Below are 22,853 nucleotides of genomic sequence, written 5' to 3' on the forward strand. Positions count from 1 at the left end.
AAATAGTGAGGGAGAGGAGGGGACACCGTCAGTGAGGGCTCAAAAGAAAACCAAAAAAACAGAGAAAGAGAGAGGATATAGGTGAAAGGGTCATATGCATTTTTGAAAGACCTTTTTGAAAGTGTGATGCCAAAACATCTTGTGTAAGAAAACAGCCTTGTTTTGGAGTGAATGTGTCGCCGTGAGCTGAGGTACTGTAGCTGAGTGTATGAGGCCTCACATCGCCGTGTTATTCTAACCCCGCCTGCATCACTGCACGGACTGTACTGTGTGTTACATGTGGGTGTACCGTGTACGTGAGTATGTTTTAACGTAAACAGGAACTTAATTCTTCATTTCCTGTTCCCGTCCTGGTCCTGCGACAACCTAACTTTGTGTACCTGCCATATTGTTTACATTAGTGTTTTTGTTTTTCTTGTAAGTGTATGTGCCTAAACAGAGGCTCCTTTAAAATGACAGCCATGTCACATGTTTCAAACTGTATTTCATTGCAGATAAGTGTGTGTGATAAGTGTGATAAATGCCAAATCAAGGCATGAGAGATAGAGATAGCATATCAGCATCTTAGAAAAATAAAGTAAATCTGACTTTTGTGACAGGAGAGGCCGATAACTCCAGCGCCAGCGTAGAAACCGAGGAAAAAGAGGCAGAGGCCACTGCTGAAGAGGAGGAAGAACAGAAAGAGGAGGAAGAAGAGGAAGTGCAGAAGGAAACAGCAGAAGAAAAGGAGGAGGAAGCTGAGGAGCCTGAGCAGGAACCAGAGAAGGAGAGAGAGGAGGCGGAGGAGGACAGTGGCATCCTGAGCGACAAGGAGCGACAGAATGAGGAAGTGAACGAGAAGGACAACTGCTCGGCCTCCAGCATCTCCTCCGCCAGCAGCACTCTGGAGAGAGAGGAGAGAGGCAGCAATGAGAATGGTGGGTAGTTTTTACTGCAAAACATTCAAGTTACATCATTTTCAAATCTAGTTAAGTCTCACTTGTTAGGATGGATATACTTAATGATACCTTATTAGCATTATCCGCTACTTCACACCAACGTACATGTTTAAAGGTAACCTGTGGATTCTTTTACCAAGAGTAAATATTGCTATTGAGCAATATTTTGAAGGGTGGGTCCCCATTTCGTTTGTATTGCGTGTTCGTGCATGAGGACACATGCACAAGCACACAGGCAACAACACAAGAGACCATTCTGCTGCCAGCATAGCAGACATGGATGTAACCACAATGCAGGTTTCAGAATATTTTAAAAAATCAGTGTTGCAAATGATTGATGAGAAGGGAAATTGCTTTGATGAGCAACAGAGAAAGTAAGCGTAACTTAATGTCAAGACCAGTTGCAGGTCGATTGTAATCTCAAAACCACAAGCAATGTTTTTCCAATGCTACAGTCTTAAGTTGGTGGTATGGTCCCATTATCAGTAATACTATTTCAGATGAGAGTCTTATACAGTGGATGGACAAATATGTTGAAGATTGTATTACATTTGGAAAAAAATGGTGATTTTGCAGAGTAATGAATGACTAGAACATCATCCAACAGTAAAATTAGACCAAGAACATGACATGTCAAAAGTCGAAGATCATAGAAATCTGGAATCAAGACCACAAAAGAAAAAGAAAAGTGTAAAATGTTAAGAAGAAAATACATCAGTATGTAAACTTAATAATAATAAATATGTTATTATATTGTATTTCTAATTCATTCCATCCTGATGATACTGTAAGGTACTAAAGTCTCCTTGACAATGGCAATAATACATAGTATGCACTCTTTAATATCCCTCTCTCCTCTTAACCCCATCACCCTCTCTTTCAGGCTTTAAAGAGGCAGAGATGAACGAGCAGTGCAGCAAACTCCTCAACAGCAAGCTCTTCATGCTGGACATGCTGTACTCCCAGAACAAGAAACCCAGTGATGAAGAGGAGGAAGAGGAGGATGCAGAGAAGGAGAAAGAGAGAGAGAAAGAGAAAGGAGAGGGAGAAGACAAAGAGACACATGAGGACGCTGACGGGCAACTGGAGGGTGACGCAGAGGGCGACAACAAAGCTGACAAATCAGATGCACGCAGGAGCATCCGCCCATTTGCTGAGCGGTTTGGAAACTTGATCAAGGACTTCGGTATGGCCAGCCCTCACCTGGACGTCCAAGCCAATGAGCCTCCTCCTCCTCCACCCAAAAAGGAATCGGACACGATCTGGGACCAGCTCCTGGCCAGCCCTCGAGAGCTGCGCATTGGGGACATCAACTTCACCGACCTGACGGAGGATGATGACAAAGACATTCTGGATGCCGTCTTGATGGGCGGATGCAGCGAGCTCCCTCCCCCTCCGCCTCCTCCGCCCTTCATCCCCCACTTACCTCCACCCCCACCTATGCTAGGCAGCTGCCCCCCACCTCCTCCCTTGATAGGGATTATGAGGCCTCCTCCTCTCCCTTCTTCTAGCTCTTCAATTCCAGTGCCTCCTCCTCCGGAGCCGCCTCTCTTCAACAAGAAGAAGAAGACAATCAGGCTCTTCTGGAGTGAGGTGAGTCAAGACAGACACATTTACATGAACCAGGTACACACAAAACATCTTTAGTAACTAGTTTTTCTTAACCTTTCTTAACTTTGTGTAGATGTTTGACCTTTATTGTCGGCCATGCAGGAGATCCAGTAGACCAAGATGAAGACTTCTCGAAAGACATCACATTTTAATCAGCCAGTAATTGAGGAGTCATCAAAAACAAAATGACTCACCCGACATGTTCCCGTTGCTGCTATTAATCATTGTTGTTTGTGTGGAGTGTCTCTCATTTGCCTCTTTTATTGTTGGAAAGTCCAACACATGTCTCATCCAATTCTTTCTTGTTCTGTTTGTGATCAGGTGCGTCCAACAGACTCTCAATACAGGGACTACAAGCGGAGTGGAGACTCGTTATGGTCCAAACTGGATTCAGTAAAATTAGACACAGCCAAACTGGAACACCTGTTTGAGTCGAAGTCAAAGGAAATACCAGTTACAAAGGTAAACAACCAGTGTCTGAACTGGGAACACAGAGGTTTATGATCAAATTCCTCGACTAACCCAACTATTAATCACAATTGCCTCTGAGGGAAGTGCTGTCAGTTTGTTCATTTATTTGTTCATCCATCTCACATCACACATGGTGGACTCAAACTGGGTTTTGACAAAAGTTAGAGGAATGTAGAGGAGCATTTTAAAAATGAAGCTTTTCAGTCCATAGACATTACATTTTTCATTTATCTGTGAGTCAGCGATGCCAAAAGGTGGTGTTACTGTACCAGATTAAAAATCTGACATTTTTGTTACTCACTGAGCAAAAGATGGCCATGTTTCGTGGTCACCTTGCACCATGTGAGATTTCTATTTGGGAAATTCTTAACCCACCACATCATGTAGAATATTTTAAGTCATACCAGCCCCTCGTATAAATTGCAGAACTTTGTGAGGAGTCATGTACTATCTATTTTGTTCTCATGACATTTCATGTACTTCTGCACTGGTTTTTGAACACCTCTTGGTTGCCAGTCAAACAGCCTGGTAGGTTTTGTCCATTATCTCCAGTACTTTCAAGGTTTTAAGGGTTAAGCGGGGTCATGTGTGTTCTGATCCTGATCGAACTGAACTTGAATCTGTTGTAATGCTCACAAAGCCTCTAAATAAGAAGAGTATGGTCTGCTAAGATGGGGACCCAAAACCAGGCCTCTCACACTTTGAACTCCTGAGCCCCTACTTCAAAACCACAGCTTCTGTTAGAGCCGAATCAGTTAGAAACTCACCTCAGCTGGGCTGCTGGTCTACACATAATGTAACAGAATGATGGTGGTCTGCAGCTTCAGTATCAAAACAGCTCAAGCTAAGTTGTCAGTCAATGAGAGAATCCAGAACTTAGAGGACCTCCAGGGTATCAAAGAATTCAGAAGTCAGGGCAGACTCTGCTGATATTGCTTTGTTATTGCTCTGGCAGGCTCTCTCATTTTGTTCTATAATTTTCTTACCTTTGGTTATGCTTTATGCATGGGTGCTTAATAGATGGAAAACACTTGTACTTACAATATAGTGTGTCACAAATGGTCTCATCAGAATGTTAAAGCAGCTAGAATCAATCAAAGCTCTAAAAACCCACTGTACTCTCCTGCCCAACTGCAACTCTGATGAACAGAGAGGAAGATTTAGCAGCTAAAGAGCCAGATATTTCCCCCAAGAGTCAGTGGAGACCAGAAACAGAACTGAAAAGAGTGAATATTGGATTTATATGCATCAGGTGGCCAGACACACGACTCTAAATGAATGCTAATGTTGTTCTGTATGTGGTGGATCTTTAAATATGCCACTTTTTGCTACAAAGTGCGCCATTTAAAGTTAAAAGGTGGTAATGTCAGTGTTGTGTTCACAGCTTTTGTTCCACTGCCCCTAAGTGGTTAGAAAATCAGTTATTGCAGATTTACGTATGTGCTAGTAGAGGTTAGAGATACCAATCTTTGGTCTTATTTCAGAAGGTTTTTGATAATGTCTGAATTTCTCAGTTACACTATTTTTGGTTTTTGCAAGCTTTAATGTGCTCTTTTTGCTGGTTTTACTTGTATCTGACATCTGACATCAACAGAAAAATAATACCTGTGTTGTAACACATAGTCATTATGTGTTACCAGTCAGTGCATCAGTAATGGAAAAAAGACCATCATCAACAAATATAGTTATGTATTCTATAAAACATTTTAATAAAGGTTTTTATGAGGGAAGTGAGCCAAAAACATAGTTAAAAATGAAGTTACTCTTCAGTATCATCACAGCATAATCTACAACATGAGCTGTCTACCAGTCTTCATATGGTGAGTATATAATTTCCTAGTTGCAATAACCAAGTCTTAGCACCTATTCTGTTACTCTTTTATGTGGTGACTTATTACAACTTGCGCACACTAATGGCTTTTAATAGCCTTGAGCGCTGGTGAGGTCATCTGTACACATGCAGTAACAATGCAGTACATCTGCAGACTTGCGTTAATGCAAACATCCACATAAACACTCACACACAGTATATATATATAACATGTGATGGTATTTTCTGCTTCTACTAAACATATAGTTCTCACAGCTGCAGTCAATGTAACCTGAGTGATGATCCCTCTAATCCTTACAAGCCCATAAAGCGGACCACCCCAAGAAAACAGACATGGAGGGAGAGTGAGAGAGAGAGAGACCCAGCAGTGACCCTCTCTGTGTTTTTGTGTGTCCTAGAAAACAGCAGCAGACGGTAAACGCCAGGAGATCATCGTTCTGGATTCCAAGAGGAGTAATGCCATCAACATAGGTCTGACGGTTCTGCCTCCACCTCGCACTATCAAAACGGCCATCCTTAACTTTGACGAATATGCGCTGAACAAGGAGGGCATAGAGGTGAGAGATACAGACAATGGCGAAAAGAAAGAGAGCGATGTTCATGACTGAAACTCTTTAACATCTTTCCTCTTGTATATGATATCTTCCCCCTCAGAAAATCCTGACGATGATCCCCACAGAGGAGGAGAAGCAGAAGATCCAGGAGGCCCAGCTGGCTAACCCCGATGTCCCACTGGGCTCAGCAGAGCAGTTCCTCCTTACTCTGTCCTCCATCAGCGAGCTCTCTGCCAGACTCCAGCTCTGGGCCTTTAAGATGGACTACGAAGCCACTGAGAAGGTCTGTGCAAACATGGGAAAGCACTTCTAACAATTAAAACTGTTAACCTTTTAGTAAAACAAAAAGAATTCAGAAAAAATAGTAGATAGTTTTTGTAAGACTTTGGAGAAGTGAAGGCCAAACAAAAGCCATTATTGAATGCACATTTAAAATCATACTTAGCAAGTGAAAGTGGTTTTTATTAAAGCAGAAACAGACATGTGCACACAAAGCCAAATGAACTCTGCACCGTAAAGGTTTGAGTAAATGTGCACAGCATGTGTGCATCTGTGTGTGTGTGTGTGTATGTGTGTGTGCACGCATGCGTATGTGTGTGTTACGCTTGTGTCAGTAAGTATCAACATCTCTTTAGTACAAAAAACATCCGCAAAACATCAGCATAGTTACATCATAACATCATAGCAAAATATGCACGCTTATTAACGGCGCCTTGTCTTCTTCTGGTACACCATGTTTTACGCGAGCAAAGAATGCATCCAGGAGGAGAAGTTCAAAGTCAAACCCAGAGAATGAAAAACATGCCGCCCCTCCGTTGCTGTCCTGTAAATTTTACGGCTTTCCGCAGGATGTAGTTGTCTTTAATCTCTCCATGAAAGGCACGATTCCTGACCGTATGTTTGGCAGAGCGGCATTCCCGAATCGACTCTGTGGGACGGTTTGGTAGTGGGAGGCTTAATGGAGGGCAACATACCGTGCAGGCACACAAACACATGCGCGCAGAAGAACCTGCTGCACAAAAACAAAAAGTTTATGTAATCAGAACCATGTTTGATAGCAAAGGCTGACCAAGGCAACAACCTTTAAACAACCTCTCATGACCTCAAACCAGCGCAGATGATTTGTGGAAGGAGATGAGGTGCACCTGTTCACCACGGACTAATGAAACACATGTTGTTAGAAGGCTTAATTGACTCAACTAATGATGTGTGTGTTTTACCATCTCAGGAAGTAGCAGAGCCGCTGCAGGATCTGAAGGAGGGTATGGAACAGCTGGAGAAGAACAAAACTCTACGCTACATCCTCGCCACACTGCTCGCCATTGGAAACTTCCTCAATGGAACCAATGTGAGTCATGACGATTACAGGTTCACATCATCGTCACACTGGGACATAATGACTAGCATCCTTTGTTTGTGCTAGCAGTTAGTTGTAATTGAAGAGATAGTGGGTGATTTTAATTGTGTGTGAATTTTCTAAGTCTGTAATTTGTAGTTAAAAAATTACATCACATATTAGCTTCTATAATTAGAGGAAGTCAGATGTACTTTATAGTGCCTTATAATATGTATAATTATACCATAAGAATACATAAAAGGAAGCACAGTAAGTTAAGTTAGATTTGTTTCTTTTTTAATAATTGGTGTGCCCATGTGTCTAGGCTAAAGGTTTCGAGCTGACGTACTTGGAGAAGGTTCCAGAAGTAAAGGACACGGTTCATAAGCAGTCTTTGCTGCATCACGCCTGCTCTGTGGTGGTGGAGAACTTCCCTCAGAGCACTGACCTCTACTCCGAGATTGGAGCCATCACTCGTTCTGCCAAAGTAGGCACTCAGTAATAAATAGTAAAGCTCTACTCTATGTTGTATCTAAGCACTGTAAAACATGTGAAGTTCAACTTGGTAACACAATTTTTGCTGCTGCCTTAAAATTGTGAGTTAACTGAACTTAAGTTGAATAATTTGTTCAAAATTGGTTCATCGGTTGTTGTAATGTAAAACAACTGACTTGAGTTTCACTGAATTTGAAAAAACAAGTTCAATAAACTGAGGATATTCAGTTTATTCAACAACTGTTTAGTCAAACAGGAACATGTCACAGTCAGATTTGCTTTCTAGTTACATTTTGTCAGTTTGAAGAGTTCATTTCCAGAGCCCAGCCCTGAATTTATATGTGGGTGCTACTGTTGGAGCCACTTTGTACCTGGACCAGTTCTATCATCAGGTTGCTCACAGCGACTTTGTTAAATTAAAATAGTACTGCGGTGCTAACTGAAGCGGATACTAACCTGTGAACAGAACTCCCCATGCACAGCCAGTATTTTCAGTCAGGTGCTGGTCAGTCACAGGAACATCTTAGGTGAAGATCAAAATTGACCTGAAATGGCTTTACTGTGACCTTATTTGATGAGTTCAATGAACACTCATCAATTCAAAGCATCAAGTCAAAAGAACTCATGTTAATAAGTATTTATATTAAGTTATTGATAAAAGATTAAATTCCTGTATGATGTTTTACACTGTGGCTGACTGATATGGAAATCTTTAAAAGAGTGATGCAAAACAGCCACTCAGAGGACTTCCCACATTTTGTTTTGAATGCAAATTTTCTAAAGCACCTTTCTTCTACATTCACAAAGCCTCTGATTTGCATCGTCTCTGCCGTCAGGTGGATTTCGACCAGCTGCAGGAAAACCTGTGTCAGATGGAGCGGCGTTGCAAAGCCTCATGGGACCATCTGAAAGTGATCGCCAAGCATGAGATGAAGCCCCAGCTGAAGCAGAAGATGTCTGACTTCCTCAAAGACTGTGCTGAGAGGATTATCATCCTCAAGATCGTCCACCGCAGGATCATCAACAGGTACAGTAGCTCCTCTCACCACAACTTTTTTCAGATTTTTTTATTAGTCTAGTTTACGATATGCGTTTGTTCAAAATAAATCCAGTAAAACCAGATTAGCTGCCCTTGTAATAAAATATTGATGTGAAATTGTGTTTTGAGCAACAATGGTCTCATTCTTCCTCTCCTTTCCTTTCCTCCTCTTCCTCCTAGGTTCCATTCGTTCCTGTTGTTCCTCGGTCATCCAGCCTACAGTGTGAGAGAGATCAGTGTCCACAGGTTCAGTAAGATCCTCAGTGAGTTCGCACTGGAGTACCGAACTACCCGAGACCGCGTGCTGCAGCAGAAACAGAAACGGGCCGACCACCGCGAACGCAACAAGACCCGAGGAAAAATGATTATAGACGTCAACGCTCCTGTGAGCATCGCACAGACACAATCCCAAATACACACTCAGACTTTCAGCTTTATTTTCATGTTCTTCTTTTTCCAAATCTAGCGCCGCTCTTTCACTTTTTTCCCTTTATTTTCTTTGATCTATTCTTTGACTTTCACTCTTTTTTTCCCCTGTAGTCTGATGAGGAAGAGGAGAGCGAGGTATCACCATGCCTTTCTGCATGTGTGTCTTTATATGTGTGTCTGCATGATCCCACTAACCAAAACTCCACCACTTTACCTTAAAGTTTCCTTTAAACAGATTGAAACATTTGAGTGGATCATTAAAATGCATTAGGCATTGCATTCATTTTTGTCTGGATGTTGCCGTTGATGCTTCAGCGCTGGAATGTTTGAGTCAAAGTCCAAAGTACTTCTTACAACCTCTCATTCTGTTTCTTCCTGTCTCCCCCCTCAGTCACGTGGCTCAGGCAGACGTGGCTCCAGCAGCAACAACAGCGTCCCTAGTGGCAGCCAGGAGAGCGAGCAGCCTCAGGGTCTGGGCCACGCAGAGGACGCTGCAGAGCATGAAAACATGAAAGCGGTGCTGAGAACCAGCCTCAGCGGTGGCGACAAGGAGAGCAGCGTAGTACCGGGGCTCCGGACACGGACCAGATCACGGCCTGGACGGGGAGGTGAGGGTGACTGGAGGTTCCTTACAGGATCACTCAGATAATTAAACTATAAAACAAGAGTCACAGTACTTTAGAGTCTTTTTCTTCTCTTTTTTTTGCTCAAGCATAAATCTGTTTCATCTTGTTCATTCAGGTCGCAGTATGCAGGCATGGACACCACCTGTGGAGGACACTCAGATTGGTGGAGACGATGCTGCAGATGAGATCATGGAGCGCATAGTGAGGTCGGCCACTCAGGGTCCAGGAACCAGAGCCCAGCCCCGAGAGAGGAGGAGGTCCAGGGCCAACCGCAAGTCATGTATGACCTGAATGCTACTGACACAAGACTTCTGTCTCAAATGCTTACTACATATTCATTCTAAGTAGAGTTTTGCTTATCTAGTGTGTTCACACTGGAAAAATAAAGTACATTATACCCAAAACAGTCAGTATGCATACTAAAAAAAACCTTGTACACTATTATCACAAAGGAATGCATAAAGGAAAGGTGTGGATGGCTGTGAAACAACTCCAAGAACACCTCAGAAAATAAAAAATACACCATTACATTTTTGGAACAACATTAACATGTATTAGTTGCATTATGGGAAATGTAGGATCCAGTCTTTTTGGAAATGGACCCATATTAGAGACTGAAAGTCACATTATCTCGGCCTCTGCTGCATCAGTTTTGACCTTTTTAAAATCTGTCTCTCCCGAGTTCCTCAACTTAATGAAAATGCAAAACGAAATCTCTTGAATACCCCTTTAATAATGAGTAAGAGAAAAATAACTTAGAAAATTAAAACAGAATACAAGTACAGAGTAGTGCTGGAAATAAAATCAAACATTTAAAAAAATGGGTTTTGAGTAACAGCAAGATCCAAGCTGTCACTGATGTGTTTGGGGCAAATGTAATTGGCAATGTTATTTAAAGTCACATTTTTTATCACATGACGATGTGATAACTCTCTCCTCTCCTCTCCTCTCCTCTCCTCTCCTCTCCTCTCCTCTCCTCACAGTGAGGCGGACTCTGAAGAACGGTCTGACCCCAGAGGAAGCACTTGCTTTAGGACTAACCGATTCTCCGGATATACAGATGTAACTACCCACCACTGGCCTGTCCCCGTCGCCATGAAAACACAGTCACTGTCTGCCGGCTGCCTTCGCCACACTTTACAGAGTTTTATTGCACCAGCCAGAAACCCCTTTAGGTTTTTGCTGCTAATCTTGCCTGATGTGTCTGAGTGATGAAGCTGCAGTTGTGATAGTGTTTTTTTTTTTTTAATGCAATACAAAGAAAAATCTTCCAGGGGAAAACATGGAAGTAAAGAAAGACAATGCATCGAATAAGGACTGATGTATTCAACATCAAGGCAAGGAAAAGGAAAAAAAAAAGTAATTCAGTGATGCTGCGTCTGCACTGAATTGAAATTTTTATTTATGTAACGATATATTTGAAACATTGTATTAGTACAAAGGGATAATTTTTGCTTGTAAGTTTCTGCAGCTGTGACTTCACCATTTTCCTTGTATTTAAGCTGTGAATTTTGGTTGTAAAGATGAATGGCCTGAAAAGGAAGTTTCATTAGTTCTCTTATCCAGTTTCAAAGAATCCAGAGACATCAACACCAACAAAGAGGCTTACTGAAAATTATCCTTTGTGAAAATGCAAATGTTCGCTTCCACGGCTGCACGTTTGATAAGTGACGAGTGTAGTTTGTGTTTTAGTAGGAACGTGAAAGGTTTTTCAATCTGATGTGTGCCTTTCATCTAAAAGGGACAATGCTGTACCTTTTCGCCATTTCTCCCTCTTGTTTTACTCACCTCCTGCTTCTCAGTAAACTCACAAATGTCACATTAGCAGGTGTAGTTGCATCGAGGTGATACAGTGTAAGTGTTGGATTCACTTTTTTATTTTGGCAAAATTGTTCTCAGTATTTATTTGAAAGCTCGGACAGTCATTTTCTTATTGCACCTTACTCTTCTCAACATTAATAGTCTCTCATGCTGAAATGAATGACTGATTTTGAACAGAAAAAAAAGGAAGTATTTATCTCAGAGGAACTGTTTGTAAAGTGTAAAAAGACAAAAAGATAAGGACATTTTTTAAAAATTTTAATAAACTATTTGAAGGACGTGCAGAGAAGACTGCATATAATGTGTAAATGCCCTCGTCAGCTGCGAGACACCCTAAACTGTAGTACTACAGTGTGCATGTTTAGTGCGGTTCGTGTTCTGTATTATTTTTGTAATTTCTGTAGAAACTTGTATTATAGTCTGAGAGAAAAGGTCAAAAGAGGCTATTATGTGAATTGTAATTAAAAAAAAAAGAAAAGAAAGGAAAGATGTGGTTATAGCTGAAATATCTGGACGTTTGCTTTGAACTCTGTGGTCACATTTTGTATGAACTTGAACAGGTTGTGGGACAGTCTGGATAAATTGAAGTCCCAGCTGAAGTCTCCGCTCCTCTCACAGTGCAACAAACCTGGGAAACATCACTGCATAAATGTCATGTAGTGAGTTGAACATGAAGTCATGGTTACATACACTTTCACTTGAAATGCTGTGTATACACATTCTGCAATAAAAAAACCCAAAAAACTATTGAGTGAAAAAAAAAGAATGTGCGTGTCATTCTTCTTCACTGCTTTCACTTCTGAGCCCCTTGAACCCACACTTGAACTCGTGGGCGTGCCACTAATGACTGACCTTTGGATTTGTGAGGTGCTGTTCACTTTATTCGCTGCGTCCTTTCATTTCATATCCTTGTCTCACTGACTCGTTCCGTTCTGTGTCCATGGCAAAGTCAATGAGTCTCCTGTGGGGGGCTGGATCCCCTCCCTGCTGGCGAGTTATGATCGCTCTGGAGGAAAAGAAGCTGCAGGGCTACAAACACAAGCTACTGTCCTTTGAGAAAGAACAGCACAAATCTCAGGAAGTCTTGGAAATCAACCCAAGAGGACAGGTAGGGTTAGTGTGCATATAATGATTACAGTAAAATGTACAAACATGGTGAGGAATTAATACCAGCCATCAGTCAAGTACTGCAATGTTCTCGCTTATGGATTAACTTAACAACATAGTTAATGTCCAGTAACGGCTAAGGAGGCCTCTGAATAAAAGATTAATTTCCTATATAGTCAGTGTTCAACTTTATTAGTGTGCCTGCACTATAAAATGTTTGAGTAAAAACCATGTGCAACTTAATGTATTTTTTTAAGTCATGCTGCACATAACAAAATGCACATGTGGCATAGACTGTACTGCACAATTAGCAACCTAAAAGCCCACCTTCTTATGCCAATACCATGACATTTCTTTCTGCCAGCTCCCTGCCTTCAAACATGGAGACAACATACTGAATGAGTCCAGTGCTGCATGTTTATACCTGGAGGTAAACTGTCAAAACTTCCTATTTACTGAACTGGAAGGATACACTACATGCTTCTGCTCATCAGTTCAAAAACAACCTCAGTAAATGTGAAAAATATTGAATATATATATATACATATAATCTTTATGTTTTCTGGTACTTTGCTATGATAGAATCAGTTCAAGTTGCAGGGCAACAAGCTGATCCCTGACAGTCCTGCAGAGCAAGCAATGATGTTCCAACGCATGATGGAGGGTCTCACCCTCACTGATAAACTCAGTAAGATGCACACACACAAACACCAGCACAGAGTGAAAAGGAAAGAAGTAGCAGTGAACAAATTCACACACTATATCAATATCCATATTGTCTTAGATTCAGTCATCTACTATGACTGGTTTGTCCCTGAAGAAGAGAGACATGATGCTGCTATGAAGAGGAACAGGGAAGCTCTGGCTGCTGAACTCAAACTGTGGGAGGGTTATCTGCAGAAGGTAGGGTACGTGTATTACGCTCTCACAGACATGCATACACACCATGCTGACAGCAGTGCTTCTTTCATTCAAGGTGGGTGCTGGCTCGTACCTGGCGGGAGCGTTCTCATTGGCTGATGTGATTGTCTTTCCAAACATTGCTTATGCTTTTCGTTTTGGGTAGGTGACAGACTTCTATCTACTCATCCACAGTATAGTATGTGCTGGAAGAGATAATGTTCCCCTTTCCCAGACTGCTTTGTTTTTAGTGACATCATTGTCTTCTTCTTTAGGCTGTCGGTTGGACGCTACCCCAAACTGGCCAAATACTACAGCCTGTTGAAGGACAGACCCAGCATTAAAACCAGCTGGCCCCCACACTGGCTGTCCAGCCCACAGGGTTATGATGTCCTGAAGGACCTCTGAAACATAGGAACACTGTATAACCTGCACATCATTTTATTGTATGTGTTTGTTTGTTTAACAGTGAAATTTATAAATATATATATAAAAATTGATTGAAACAAAAAGTGTATTGATTTTTTGTAATTACTTAAAATGTGCCCCCAAATCTAGTGTAATACAGTTGTTGGTAAATTATGATAAAGGGAAATTGTTTGAAAGTTGCATTTCCTTCTTCCAGCCACTAGATGGCAATATGCACAGTTATTCTAGCCTGCGATCCACATAAACTGTGGGACGAGTTACAACCAATCCTGCAAAGACAAATCCGTCGGTGTCAGCTAACAGGCCCAACCAGGTCTCAGGCTATTCAATCCAAAACCATGGCCCAGGATATGACTCTGCTGTGGGGCTCCGGCTCTCCTCCCTGCTGGAGGGTGATGATAGCCCTGGAGGAGAAGAACCTGCAGGGCTTCAACCAAAAACTGCTCTCCTTCGAGAAGATGGAGCACAAATCTCAAGAAGTGATAGATATAAATCCCAGGGGACAGGTAGGGAGAAGTAGTTTAGAAAACACAGTATACGTTAGTTTGTAAAATAGTGTGTAAATAATAAATTCATGACATCCCTTCCCTCAAATCCCATTGTGATGAACGCATACTAACTACAACAGCTTGTATTAATAACACAGGCAGCGTACATTCCCTCCATGTTAACTTCCCCCGATAGACGCGCTGTTTGGTCAGTTCGCACCAAACTCCATTCAAAACTTGACTTATGTAATGTTTTCCGACTTCTCGGCAAAAAGCACTCATGTTGAAACATGACTGAAGGCTTCTGACGAATTACATGGATGGACTTTTTAATTCGGCTTATATTCACTTCACCAAGCAGTTCATTTTTAAAGCAAAATTTGTACTTTGTAAAATTGTATTACTTCACACAACGGTCTTTTCCCTCAACGCACCAACAGAGGGCAGTAAGGACCAGTGTAAGCAATGATAAAGTTTAGGGTATTGGTTCTCAAAGTGGGGTCCAGGGACCCTCAGGGGTCCTTGAGGGGGCTCCAGGGGGCAAAAAGAGGAATAATTTATTTTCACCATAATTCCATCCATAAGTAACACAATGGCAGAATGTACGACTGTTTTGATCATGGGTTTAATACACTTACCATAATAAAATGTCTAAAAGCAAAAATCTTATCTGTGGTCTAATTTGTGTCAGTTTAGGGGTCCTTGATGTGAAAAAGTTTGAGAACCACTGGTTTAGAGGATCTCTAGGTGCATTATCAGTATGCCGAAATGATCAGAAATGATTACCTGTCACTTAAAAGTCCTAGTTCTTGCTTTATCAGTTGCCCATATTTACTAGTAAAAAAGATATGGTTTAATTGACAGGATTTTGAAGGCAGTTTGGTGTACATGTCTTACGTTTGACAGTATGCAAGTGCTGTGACAGCTCAAGCAAAATATGTGCACTTCCCATTTTTTTCTGTAAATATTTTTATAGTCATACTGATGTGGAAAACACTACATATGCTGTCATTCATAGTTACTGAGCTAGTGAGCCAGGTTTTGTTCCCCAAGAGCCCTCCTGTGTGATACAGCTCAGCAGGTTGTCTTAATTAGCTCCCAGTAGCATTAGCAAACAGGATTTAAATAGCACAGGATCTCATATCTGATTAATGCTAAATAACAGTTTGTCTGTGAATTGTTTGTCATGCTCACCATAATCGCTCCATTTCACAGCTTCCCACTTTCAAACATGGAGACAACATTGTGAATGAATCCTATGCAGCCTGTTTTTACCTGGAGGTGAGTGAGCCTATCCAAATTGAATTACCAATAAGACACTCTAGATGCTAACTATATCTAAATTCAACATTGTTATGAAGCATGGAAATGTTTTAATATGTGTGTGTTTTCTATATGTGTTGATGGCAGAGCCAGTTTAAGTCACAGGGGACCAAACTAATCCCAGACACCCCGGCAGAACAAGCCCTGATGTACCAGCGCATGTTTGAGGGTCTCACCTTCTATGAGAAACTCAGTAAGACAAACACATTAAAGTATGCAGCTCAAAGCTTGTGACTGCAGTGTTATCGTCATGGGAAGTACAAGCTGTAACACAAACCAAATCTGACCTCTTACCTGATATTTGTTCATTACCACACAGATAAAGAATGCACAGTTTATTTCTACTGTTGCAGCATAATACCAACAGGTTTCGTCCTGTTGTGTTTCATTCAATAAACATTATTCTATTAATTTGAAGTAGCAGTGGTTCAGTTTGTTAAAGACGCATAACAGTAAACATAGTTTATTTTGTGTCAATCTAGATACACTGTCTGCTGCAGTAAATTAGCTAGAGCAACAAATGTGTGTTAATCCGCAGCTGAAAATAGTCCCTAACAAATGCACTATTTAGTCCCGTTTGTGGAATATTTGCTAGAAACTACAGTGCCCAGGTGTTTGAGGATATTACATAACTTCTTTTAAAAACAAAACTGTATATTTGTGATGCGCTTTTTATGGGATATGTAGACAATAAGAATAGAGCTGCAACAATTAGTTGATTAATCAAGTAATTTTTTAAGTAGAATGCCCAAAATTAGCTTGTTTCAGGTTCTCAAATATAATGATTTTCTTTGTCATACATGATGGTTAACTTAATATTTTTGGGTTTTGGACTGTTAGTTAGACGAACAAGACATTTTAAGACGTCACCTTGGGCTGTGGGGAACTACAACGGATATTTTTCACAATTTCATGACATTTTATAGACAAAATGATGAATCGAGGAAATCGATAGATTAATCGATAATGAAAATGCAGCCATGGCCCCTGAATAAAAAAAGTCTTTATCCTTTAATTATAGTCTGAAAATGCTACACTACACTCAACACACACAAAAAAAATGTGCAATGATGATAGGCTCATACACTGATTGAAGCCACTATCCACTGACTATGGTGATGTGTGTATAATCTTCATCTTTTTTTTTTTTTTTTTAATTTTTTTTTAAGATGCGGTCATCTACTACGACTGGTTTGTCCCTGAAGGAGAGAAGCATGACTCGGCTCTGAAGAGAAACAGGGAAGCTCTGACTGCTGAACTCAAACTCTGGGAGGGTTACCTGCAGAAGGTATCTATACATACACAAACATACAAACTCAACATTCACTGTTGTGTTCAAACATGCTGTATTTTTCACCCCTTTCTTTGTAGCTGGGCTCAGGCTCTCATCTGGCAGGACCCCCCTTCTCACTGGCAGATGTCACCGTTTTTCCAACTGTTGCTACTCTTTTCAGATTTGGGTAAGTGGGAGAAGCCTGTCACACTTCCTTGATGTCTCACCCACTAAATAAACACTGACGCTGGAGTTCAAATGTCTCCATCTGTACCTTCTGTTCTACAGGTTATCTGCAGAGTCTTACCCTAAACTGGCTGAGTATTACTCTCTGTTGAAGGAGCGGCCGAGCATCAAAGCCAGCTGGCCTCCTCACTGGCTGGAGAACCCACAGGGACAAGACACACTCAAAGACATCTGAGATGTTCACACACACACTTTACAGACACGTCTAAAAAGTGTTTGTAACTGTTTAATATAGCGCTTCTATTTTTCTGATGTTTAAAAAAGAAGGAAAGCAATCAGATGAGCATTATGTTCCAAATATATTAGTGTTACAATGGCATTTATATGTTTTATTTTTTGTCAAATTAACTTTTTTATTTATTTTAGAGATATTACTTTGTCAATTAATTGAAACTCACAGATCACTGAAGGCAACAGGCTTATGTAGTAGACAAAATATCACATGTGGCATTGTTTGTATAGCAGCTTTTTGTTGCTCAAATACATGTCGTGGTATATCTGGCGCCAGTCTCTGTTGACTAATACATGAAGAATTTACTATAACCAGTTTTCAGTGCATTCTTACCTCTTTGAGTCTATTAATAAAGTCATTTCACTTCCTGAATTAAAGTTTGGACGTTACTATTGCTATTGTTGAGCTCATGTAAGTTGATATCCATAAAAAAAAAGTGAACATAATATTTACTTCAAGTGCACTGTACCGTAGATTTTCTATCTTGTATCTAGAAAATGTGGGTGGTGTCGTTAAGGACATGACCTGATGGTTGTATTGTTTTAAACGGCTATGCCAGAACAGGTTTGCTCTACACAAAGCTAACTCAAATGACATGACATTCATCATGACTTTGCATAAATGAGATAGTAGATCTATACTGTGTCATGTGCATGATTTTGCATTTATGTAGAATGCACAGCTTCTCTGAGACATTCACAGCAGCTGCTCTGTGTGTTGGTCTATATCACTTTATATCACAAAAATAAAAAAATAAAAAGTTGTGCATATCAGCTGTGTAAAAGAACTTTACATGCCACTAAAGATACAGCAGCTTCCACGTCTTATGCTCTGGATGCTCATCCGGGTCCGTGCTTAGTTCTGGCACTGTGGACTTTCGGTTGCCCCTGTTTTCCCTCCATCAGCTGATGATGAGAAGGTCAGTTCTGGTGTTTCTCTGTAACTGACATGGGAACAGACCAACAGTCCGTTCTGCCTGTCTAACATGAGCAATGTACTGTATCAGTGAACCAGTATATGCTGGGAAAGTCTGCAGGCCCACATCTTATTGAAATGAAATTCTGCTAACAATCAACTTGCAAGAACAAGTTTTGTGACTTTGCAGAGGAAAAGCCGGACAACAGGGAAGCAGATCAAGATATGACTTTACTTTGGAAACACCAGACCTGGACAAAAAGGCCTCATGTGACTATTTAGGAGTTGATACATACCAGTGGGTAGCATAAGCCTAGCCTTTACAATAAAAATAAAAAAAATACTATTTGAATTTTGTGTATTGTATTTAATGTTTAAATAATTCACGAAGAACAAAATCTTTTCAACAAAATTTTTTTTTAACGAGAAAAACCAGTTGTGAACATCATAGCTTTTTTTGCTCTCCTCTCTATGCTTTGTCAACACAAAATGTTTATGTTATGCCAACCAAGCAAGATGCCTGACTCATGCACACTGGCAGGAAATACTCATGCACAGCAGATAAAGAATTTTTTCAGTTGCACGTACGTTAGATCGAAGATGAAATGACATGAAGAGTTGGAATGTCACCGGTGCAGTCACTCAGTTACATATTACACTAGTTGTTCTGAATGGATTGTTCCTGAAATAGGGATAAATTATGATGCAATCTTTTTGTCGAACCTTTCAAAAACATAAGATAATACACATAATCGGCTGGTCAGAAAGTGTTGCTGCAAGGAATGGGCTTTGGAGAAACCACATGATTTTCATGTGATATCTGCAACTTCGTTCCATTCAACAAGTTTTCTTCGCAGACCAGAATATCAAAGAGATGGTGAAGGCAAACTGTATTGACTACAGGGCAGTACTGTGGTTTATTTCCTCACACAGTTTACTTAAGCGTAGTGTTGATACTGGAAAATATTCAAGTGCATTACATTTAGAGTTCAAAGTATGACTCAGGAACAGACAAAGAAACTGCAATATGATTAGTGGGTGTTAAATATTTCAATCCCATGCTACCTTAAATGTCAATCACAAATGTAGGGATACATCATGTAGTGTGTATTACATGCAGATTTGATTGTTTAGTATGAATGATTGTGTCAGAATATATAAGAAATAAACATAATAATAAAAAGACTGGTTTTCCCTCTCTAAAAGAAAAGTGCTGAGTCACTGTGAGATTTCAACAGTACCGTATGCATGCAGCAGGAAATCACTCCAGGGATAATTTCAAACATAACAACAAACAAAGATAATATCAATGACTGGTGGCTTCACAGATAAACATGATCTCAGTTATGTTTGTTGGAATATTACAGCATGAAAGACATTACTGCAGCCATGATAGGATCTCCATAAACTCAGTAGCTGTAAAGGCTGTGAATTGGGTGATTATTTTTAGAATTTCAGTGTTTCTTGTTTTATTGTTTGTGCCCATTTCAGTGCAAAGAACCCCAGCATTTGTGTAAGATTCTCGTTTCCCTTTTCCCCATATTTCACAACCTGCATGTGTGTGAGATCAAAGAGCAATGGTGCAAAGCAAGAGAAGTCACTCCTCTTCATGTTTGGCTTGACAGTAATGCCTGTGGACACAAGCAGCTGGAGACACATTCCACAATGAAAATACTTTATAAATGCAACCAGCAGTTCTTTGCCATTGCTGTAACATGTGAACTTAAAATATGATATCATGTTATCAGAAGAAGGGGGTGAACTATCTCAACTGTCTTAAGCCACAGATCTTTGATGATAACACAAAAATGGGATGGGACTTAGCTCAACCAATCCGGTTGTCGAGGACTGGTGCTTGTTATAAAACCAGGCATTTGTCTCTCTCCAGCTTCATTCTTCATTCATTTCACACCGTCTACAATTCCAACCGTTAGGTGAAACATCTCTGTCTGAAACCATGGCCAAGGACATGACTCTACTGTGGGGCTCCGGCTCTCCCCCTTGCTGGAGGGTGATGATTACCCTGGAGGAGAAGAACCTGCAGGGTTACAACCAGAAACTGCTTGCCTTTGAGAAAATGGAGCACAAGTCTCAGGAAGTCATGGCCATGAATCCCAGGGGACAGGTGAGTTCACTTTAAACAGGGTGCATATTTTCCTGATAAGCACTGAATCATATTCATTTTTGTGACAGAAATAAAGCTTTAAGTAGCTATCCAAAGTTTACATTTCACTCTTTCTTAAAGCTTCCAGCCTTCAAACATGGTTCTCATGTCCTGAATGAGTCCTACGCTGCCTGCATGTACCTGGAGGTAAGAACTTGGCCAAGGTACTGAACTTGGCCCTTGTTAAACATTTATGCAGCCAAGGAGTTAATATCCGGGAGTGTTCCCTGTACTCTGTGTTTTTTTTTTTTTTTAACAATACCTCACAGACAAACAGATACCCCACACTGCAAAGGAAGAGAAACCGGAGCTCCGTGCAGCTGCTCATAATAGTTGGTCTTTTCATGTTTCTAACAACAGAGCCAATTCAAGTCCCAGGGAAACAAGCTGATGCCTGACTGCCCTGCTGAGCAAGCACTGATGTACCAGCGCATGTTTGAGGGTGTCACGTTCACCCAGAAAATGGGTATGTAAACCCTGACATGCAAAGTATTATGAAGTCAAGTAATGCTGTTGTATTGCAAAACGGGACATACCTGTTGACATAGTTGTTGTTGCCATTTAGATGTCTGCCTTTGGGACTTATCATCATCCCCCAGCTGACCCCTCCAATTAGTGCATGCTGTGTGTTCAAAACACACGGTGTGCACTAATGAGCTGTGCAATCACATAATCAAGCCTTGGCACTATGCATGAAGTGTATGTTGTGCACAGCTTAAACAGGAAGTGATTTTGAAAGGAATGATTTTAATCCCACAAAGAATCACATGTTCGGAGAGACTTGCATGCAAAACTGGAGTCATGGGATGGGGTACTTTTGGAGAGAGCTTGCAAAAAGAGGAGAGCTGCACAGAGCTGTCAGTTGCACAATCTTGTACATGATTATAAATACTCAAGTGAATACTCTATTTTCTGAGTAGGCTGCTTCAAACTTTATCTGAGACACTTTCACCGTCTTTAGTTACTTAAATTACATAATAATGTCCTGACTGACTTCACAATCAGCTGCAAGGGGAAATGAAAGCAGTTAGTCTAAGCACAATGTGGGTGGGGATGTACAGTGTGCAGATGGGCTTCATTGATAGTTCCCACGGCTTTCATACCTTGGAGAGCTGGTGTTACAACTGATTGTCTGTTGACATTTTGCAGCTGATGTTATCTACTACGACTGGAAGGTCCCGGAGGGGGAGAGGCACGACTCTGCTGTGAAGAGAAACAGAGAGGCTTTGAGTGCTGAGCTCAAGCTGTGGGAGGGATACCTGCAGAAGGTAAAGCTGAAGATGCTGTACCTTCAAACATATTTACACAAATGCAGAGCTGCAGTGATTGGCAATTGCTCAGGGTTTGTTGAAGTAGCCCTGCAGGTACATACTATCGCTCGCGCGCGCGTGTGTGTGTGTGTGTGTGTGTGTGTGTGTGTGTGTGTGTTATCACACTTCTAGTGTGATAACACCAGTTGGTAAGTCTGGGAAAGGTTTGCAACACAAGTTTAATTAATGACACGATAATTAAACTTTAATCTTCTTGGGATTGTAGCAAAATCAGGAACATTTTTTAGGAAATGTAAGGTTAGATAAGAAGATTGATACCACCCTCATGAGAGTGGTATCTATCTAGTCATCTGACTCTCTGCAAGAATGTGTGGAATGGCTGTTTCCCAAAATGTTGAACTATTCATTTTATATACACATATACCTATAATGTATTTTGTATTTTAGTTAACTAAAATATACCCATTCAACACAGCTATTGGAGGCCCATGTGTGTCTTCAATGAGTTACCCCCTCCCCAAATGCAGTCCTCTTCATTAACATGTTGTCAGATCTGCCTGCCAGCACATGAATATGGAATTAGCTCCTTTGTTCTGTGTTATAGGTATCAGGCTCCTTCCTGGCAGGAAAGACCTTTTCACTGGCTGATGTGATCGTTTTTCCAAGCGTCGCTTACGTCTTCCGTTTTGGGTAAGTGTACTAAATATTGTTAAATGACATTAATCAAATGCCTGAGAATGACTTAATGCTGCTTGGCAAGATGATTGGATGGATTATCAAGGTGCATTAAATGTGTAATTTGAAGTTCACACCAACTTTTCTTCATTCTGTAGGTTATCTGAGGAGCGTTACCCTAAACTGGCAGCTTACTATAACTCTCTGAAGGACAGACCCAGCATCAAAGCCAGCTGGCCTCCTACCTGGCTGGAGAACCCACAGGGACAAGACATGCTCAAAGACATCTGACATTCAAACTCACATCAGCTGTCACACTAAACCGTTCCTGTTGTTTGATATGTATAACCACTCCTTGCATTGCACTACTGCATTTAAAAAAAAAAAAGAATTTTCTATGGTGGTTAATTTCTTGACATTATTTGTTTGTAATTTAAGCTACAGATGACTCTTTTTGTATGCTGTAAACAAATCAATAAAGATTGACTTTCAACTTTACCTGCTTTATTAATATCAATATCAGTTTACAGTTTACACTGAAGGCTTCTATATTCATCAAAGTTGATCATTTGGAGCAAATTTTAATGCCAATTCTTTTATACAACTGGTTGAGGGGAAAAGGTTTCTGCACTTTAACAGTTTAGACAGCAGAGGTTGCTAAATTCCTATAAACTACTGA

At 40.7% G+C, this 22,853-nt stretch overlaps 4 protein-coding genes across 9 annotated transcripts in view; all 4 read left to right on the forward strand.

The window, feature by feature from the left end:
* The window catches only part of fhod3a (formin homology 2 domain containing 3a), a 60,698-nt gene extending 48,827 nt beyond the window's left edge, over positions 1 to 11,871 (forward strand). For 5 of the 6 annotated variants that reach the window (XM_044335423.1, XM_044335428.1, XM_044335425.1 and 2 more), the window contains 13 exons: positions 600 to 917; positions 1,822 to 2,531; positions 2,871 to 3,011; positions 5,250 to 5,408; positions 5,506 to 5,688; positions 6,634 to 6,753; positions 7,067 to 7,228; positions 8,073 to 8,263; positions 8,456 to 8,660; positions 8,816 to 8,839; positions 9,096 to 9,312; positions 9,446 to 9,610; positions 10,314 to 11,871. In XM_044335423.1, coding sequence (XP_044191358.1) covers positions 600 to 917; positions 1,822 to 2,531; positions 2,871 to 3,011; positions 5,250 to 5,408; positions 5,506 to 5,688; positions 6,634 to 6,753; positions 7,067 to 7,228; positions 8,073 to 8,263; positions 8,456 to 8,660; positions 8,816 to 8,839; positions 9,096 to 9,312; positions 9,446 to 9,610; positions 10,314 to 10,396 — 2,678 coding nt within the window. In that variant the 3' untranslated portion in view covers positions 10,397 to 11,871. The remainder of the gene's footprint in view (positions 1 to 599; positions 918 to 1,821; positions 2,532 to 2,870; positions 3,012 to 5,249; positions 5,409 to 5,505; positions 5,689 to 6,633; positions 6,754 to 7,066; positions 7,229 to 8,072; positions 8,264 to 8,455; positions 8,661 to 8,815; positions 8,840 to 9,095; positions 9,313 to 9,445; positions 9,611 to 10,313) is intronic. The other variant, XM_044335424.1, reaches the window with a different exon arrangement.
* A 43-nt stretch (positions 11,872 to 11,914) lies between these two features.
* LOC122969592 (glutathione S-transferase A-like) lies at positions 11,915 to 13,587 on the forward strand. The gene is made up of 6 exons (XM_044335436.1): positions 11,915 to 12,259; positions 12,623 to 12,688; positions 12,841 to 12,946; positions 13,043 to 13,161; positions 13,235 to 13,320; positions 13,434 to 13,587. The coding sequence occupies exons 1-6, from the start codon at positions 12,092 to 12,094 to the stop codon at positions 13,564 to 13,566; spliced, it is 678 nt and encodes a 225-aa protein (XP_044191371.1). The 5' UTR covers positions 11,915 to 12,091; the 3' UTR covers positions 13,567 to 13,587.
* Positions 13,588 to 13,820: 233 nt separating this feature from the next.
* On the forward strand, positions 13,821 to 17,787 carry LOC122969731 (glutathione S-transferase A-like). The gene is made up of 6 exons (XM_044335675.1): positions 13,821 to 14,093; positions 15,291 to 15,356; positions 15,486 to 15,591; positions 16,568 to 16,686; positions 16,770 to 16,858; positions 16,960 to 17,787. Exons 1-6 carry the CDS (start codon positions 13,926 to 13,928, stop codon positions 17,090 to 17,092), a joined length of 681 nt encoding a protein of 226 aa, XP_044191610.1. The 5' UTR covers positions 13,821 to 13,925; the 3' UTR covers positions 17,093 to 17,787.
* A 2,124-nt stretch (positions 17,788 to 19,911) lies between these two features.
* On the forward strand, positions 19,912 to 22,672 carry LOC122969732 (glutathione S-transferase A). The gene is made up of 6 exons (XM_044335676.1): positions 19,912 to 20,189; positions 20,310 to 20,375; positions 20,589 to 20,694; positions 21,378 to 21,496; positions 22,104 to 22,189; positions 22,333 to 22,672. The coding sequence occupies exons 1-6, from the start codon at positions 20,022 to 20,024 to the stop codon at positions 22,463 to 22,465; spliced, it is 678 nt and encodes a 225-aa protein (XP_044191611.1). The 5' UTR covers positions 19,912 to 20,021; the 3' UTR covers positions 22,466 to 22,672.
* The last annotated feature ends 181 nt before the right edge of the window (positions 22,673 to 22,853 follow it).

The sequence above is a fragment of the Thunnus albacares genome, chromosome 19 (assembly GCF_914725855.1).
Source record: "Thunnus albacares chromosome 19, fThuAlb1.1, whole genome shotgun sequence".
In the NCBI taxonomy this organism is placed as follows: domain Eukaryota; kingdom Metazoa; phylum Chordata; class Actinopteri; order Scombriformes; family Scombridae; genus Thunnus; species Thunnus albacares.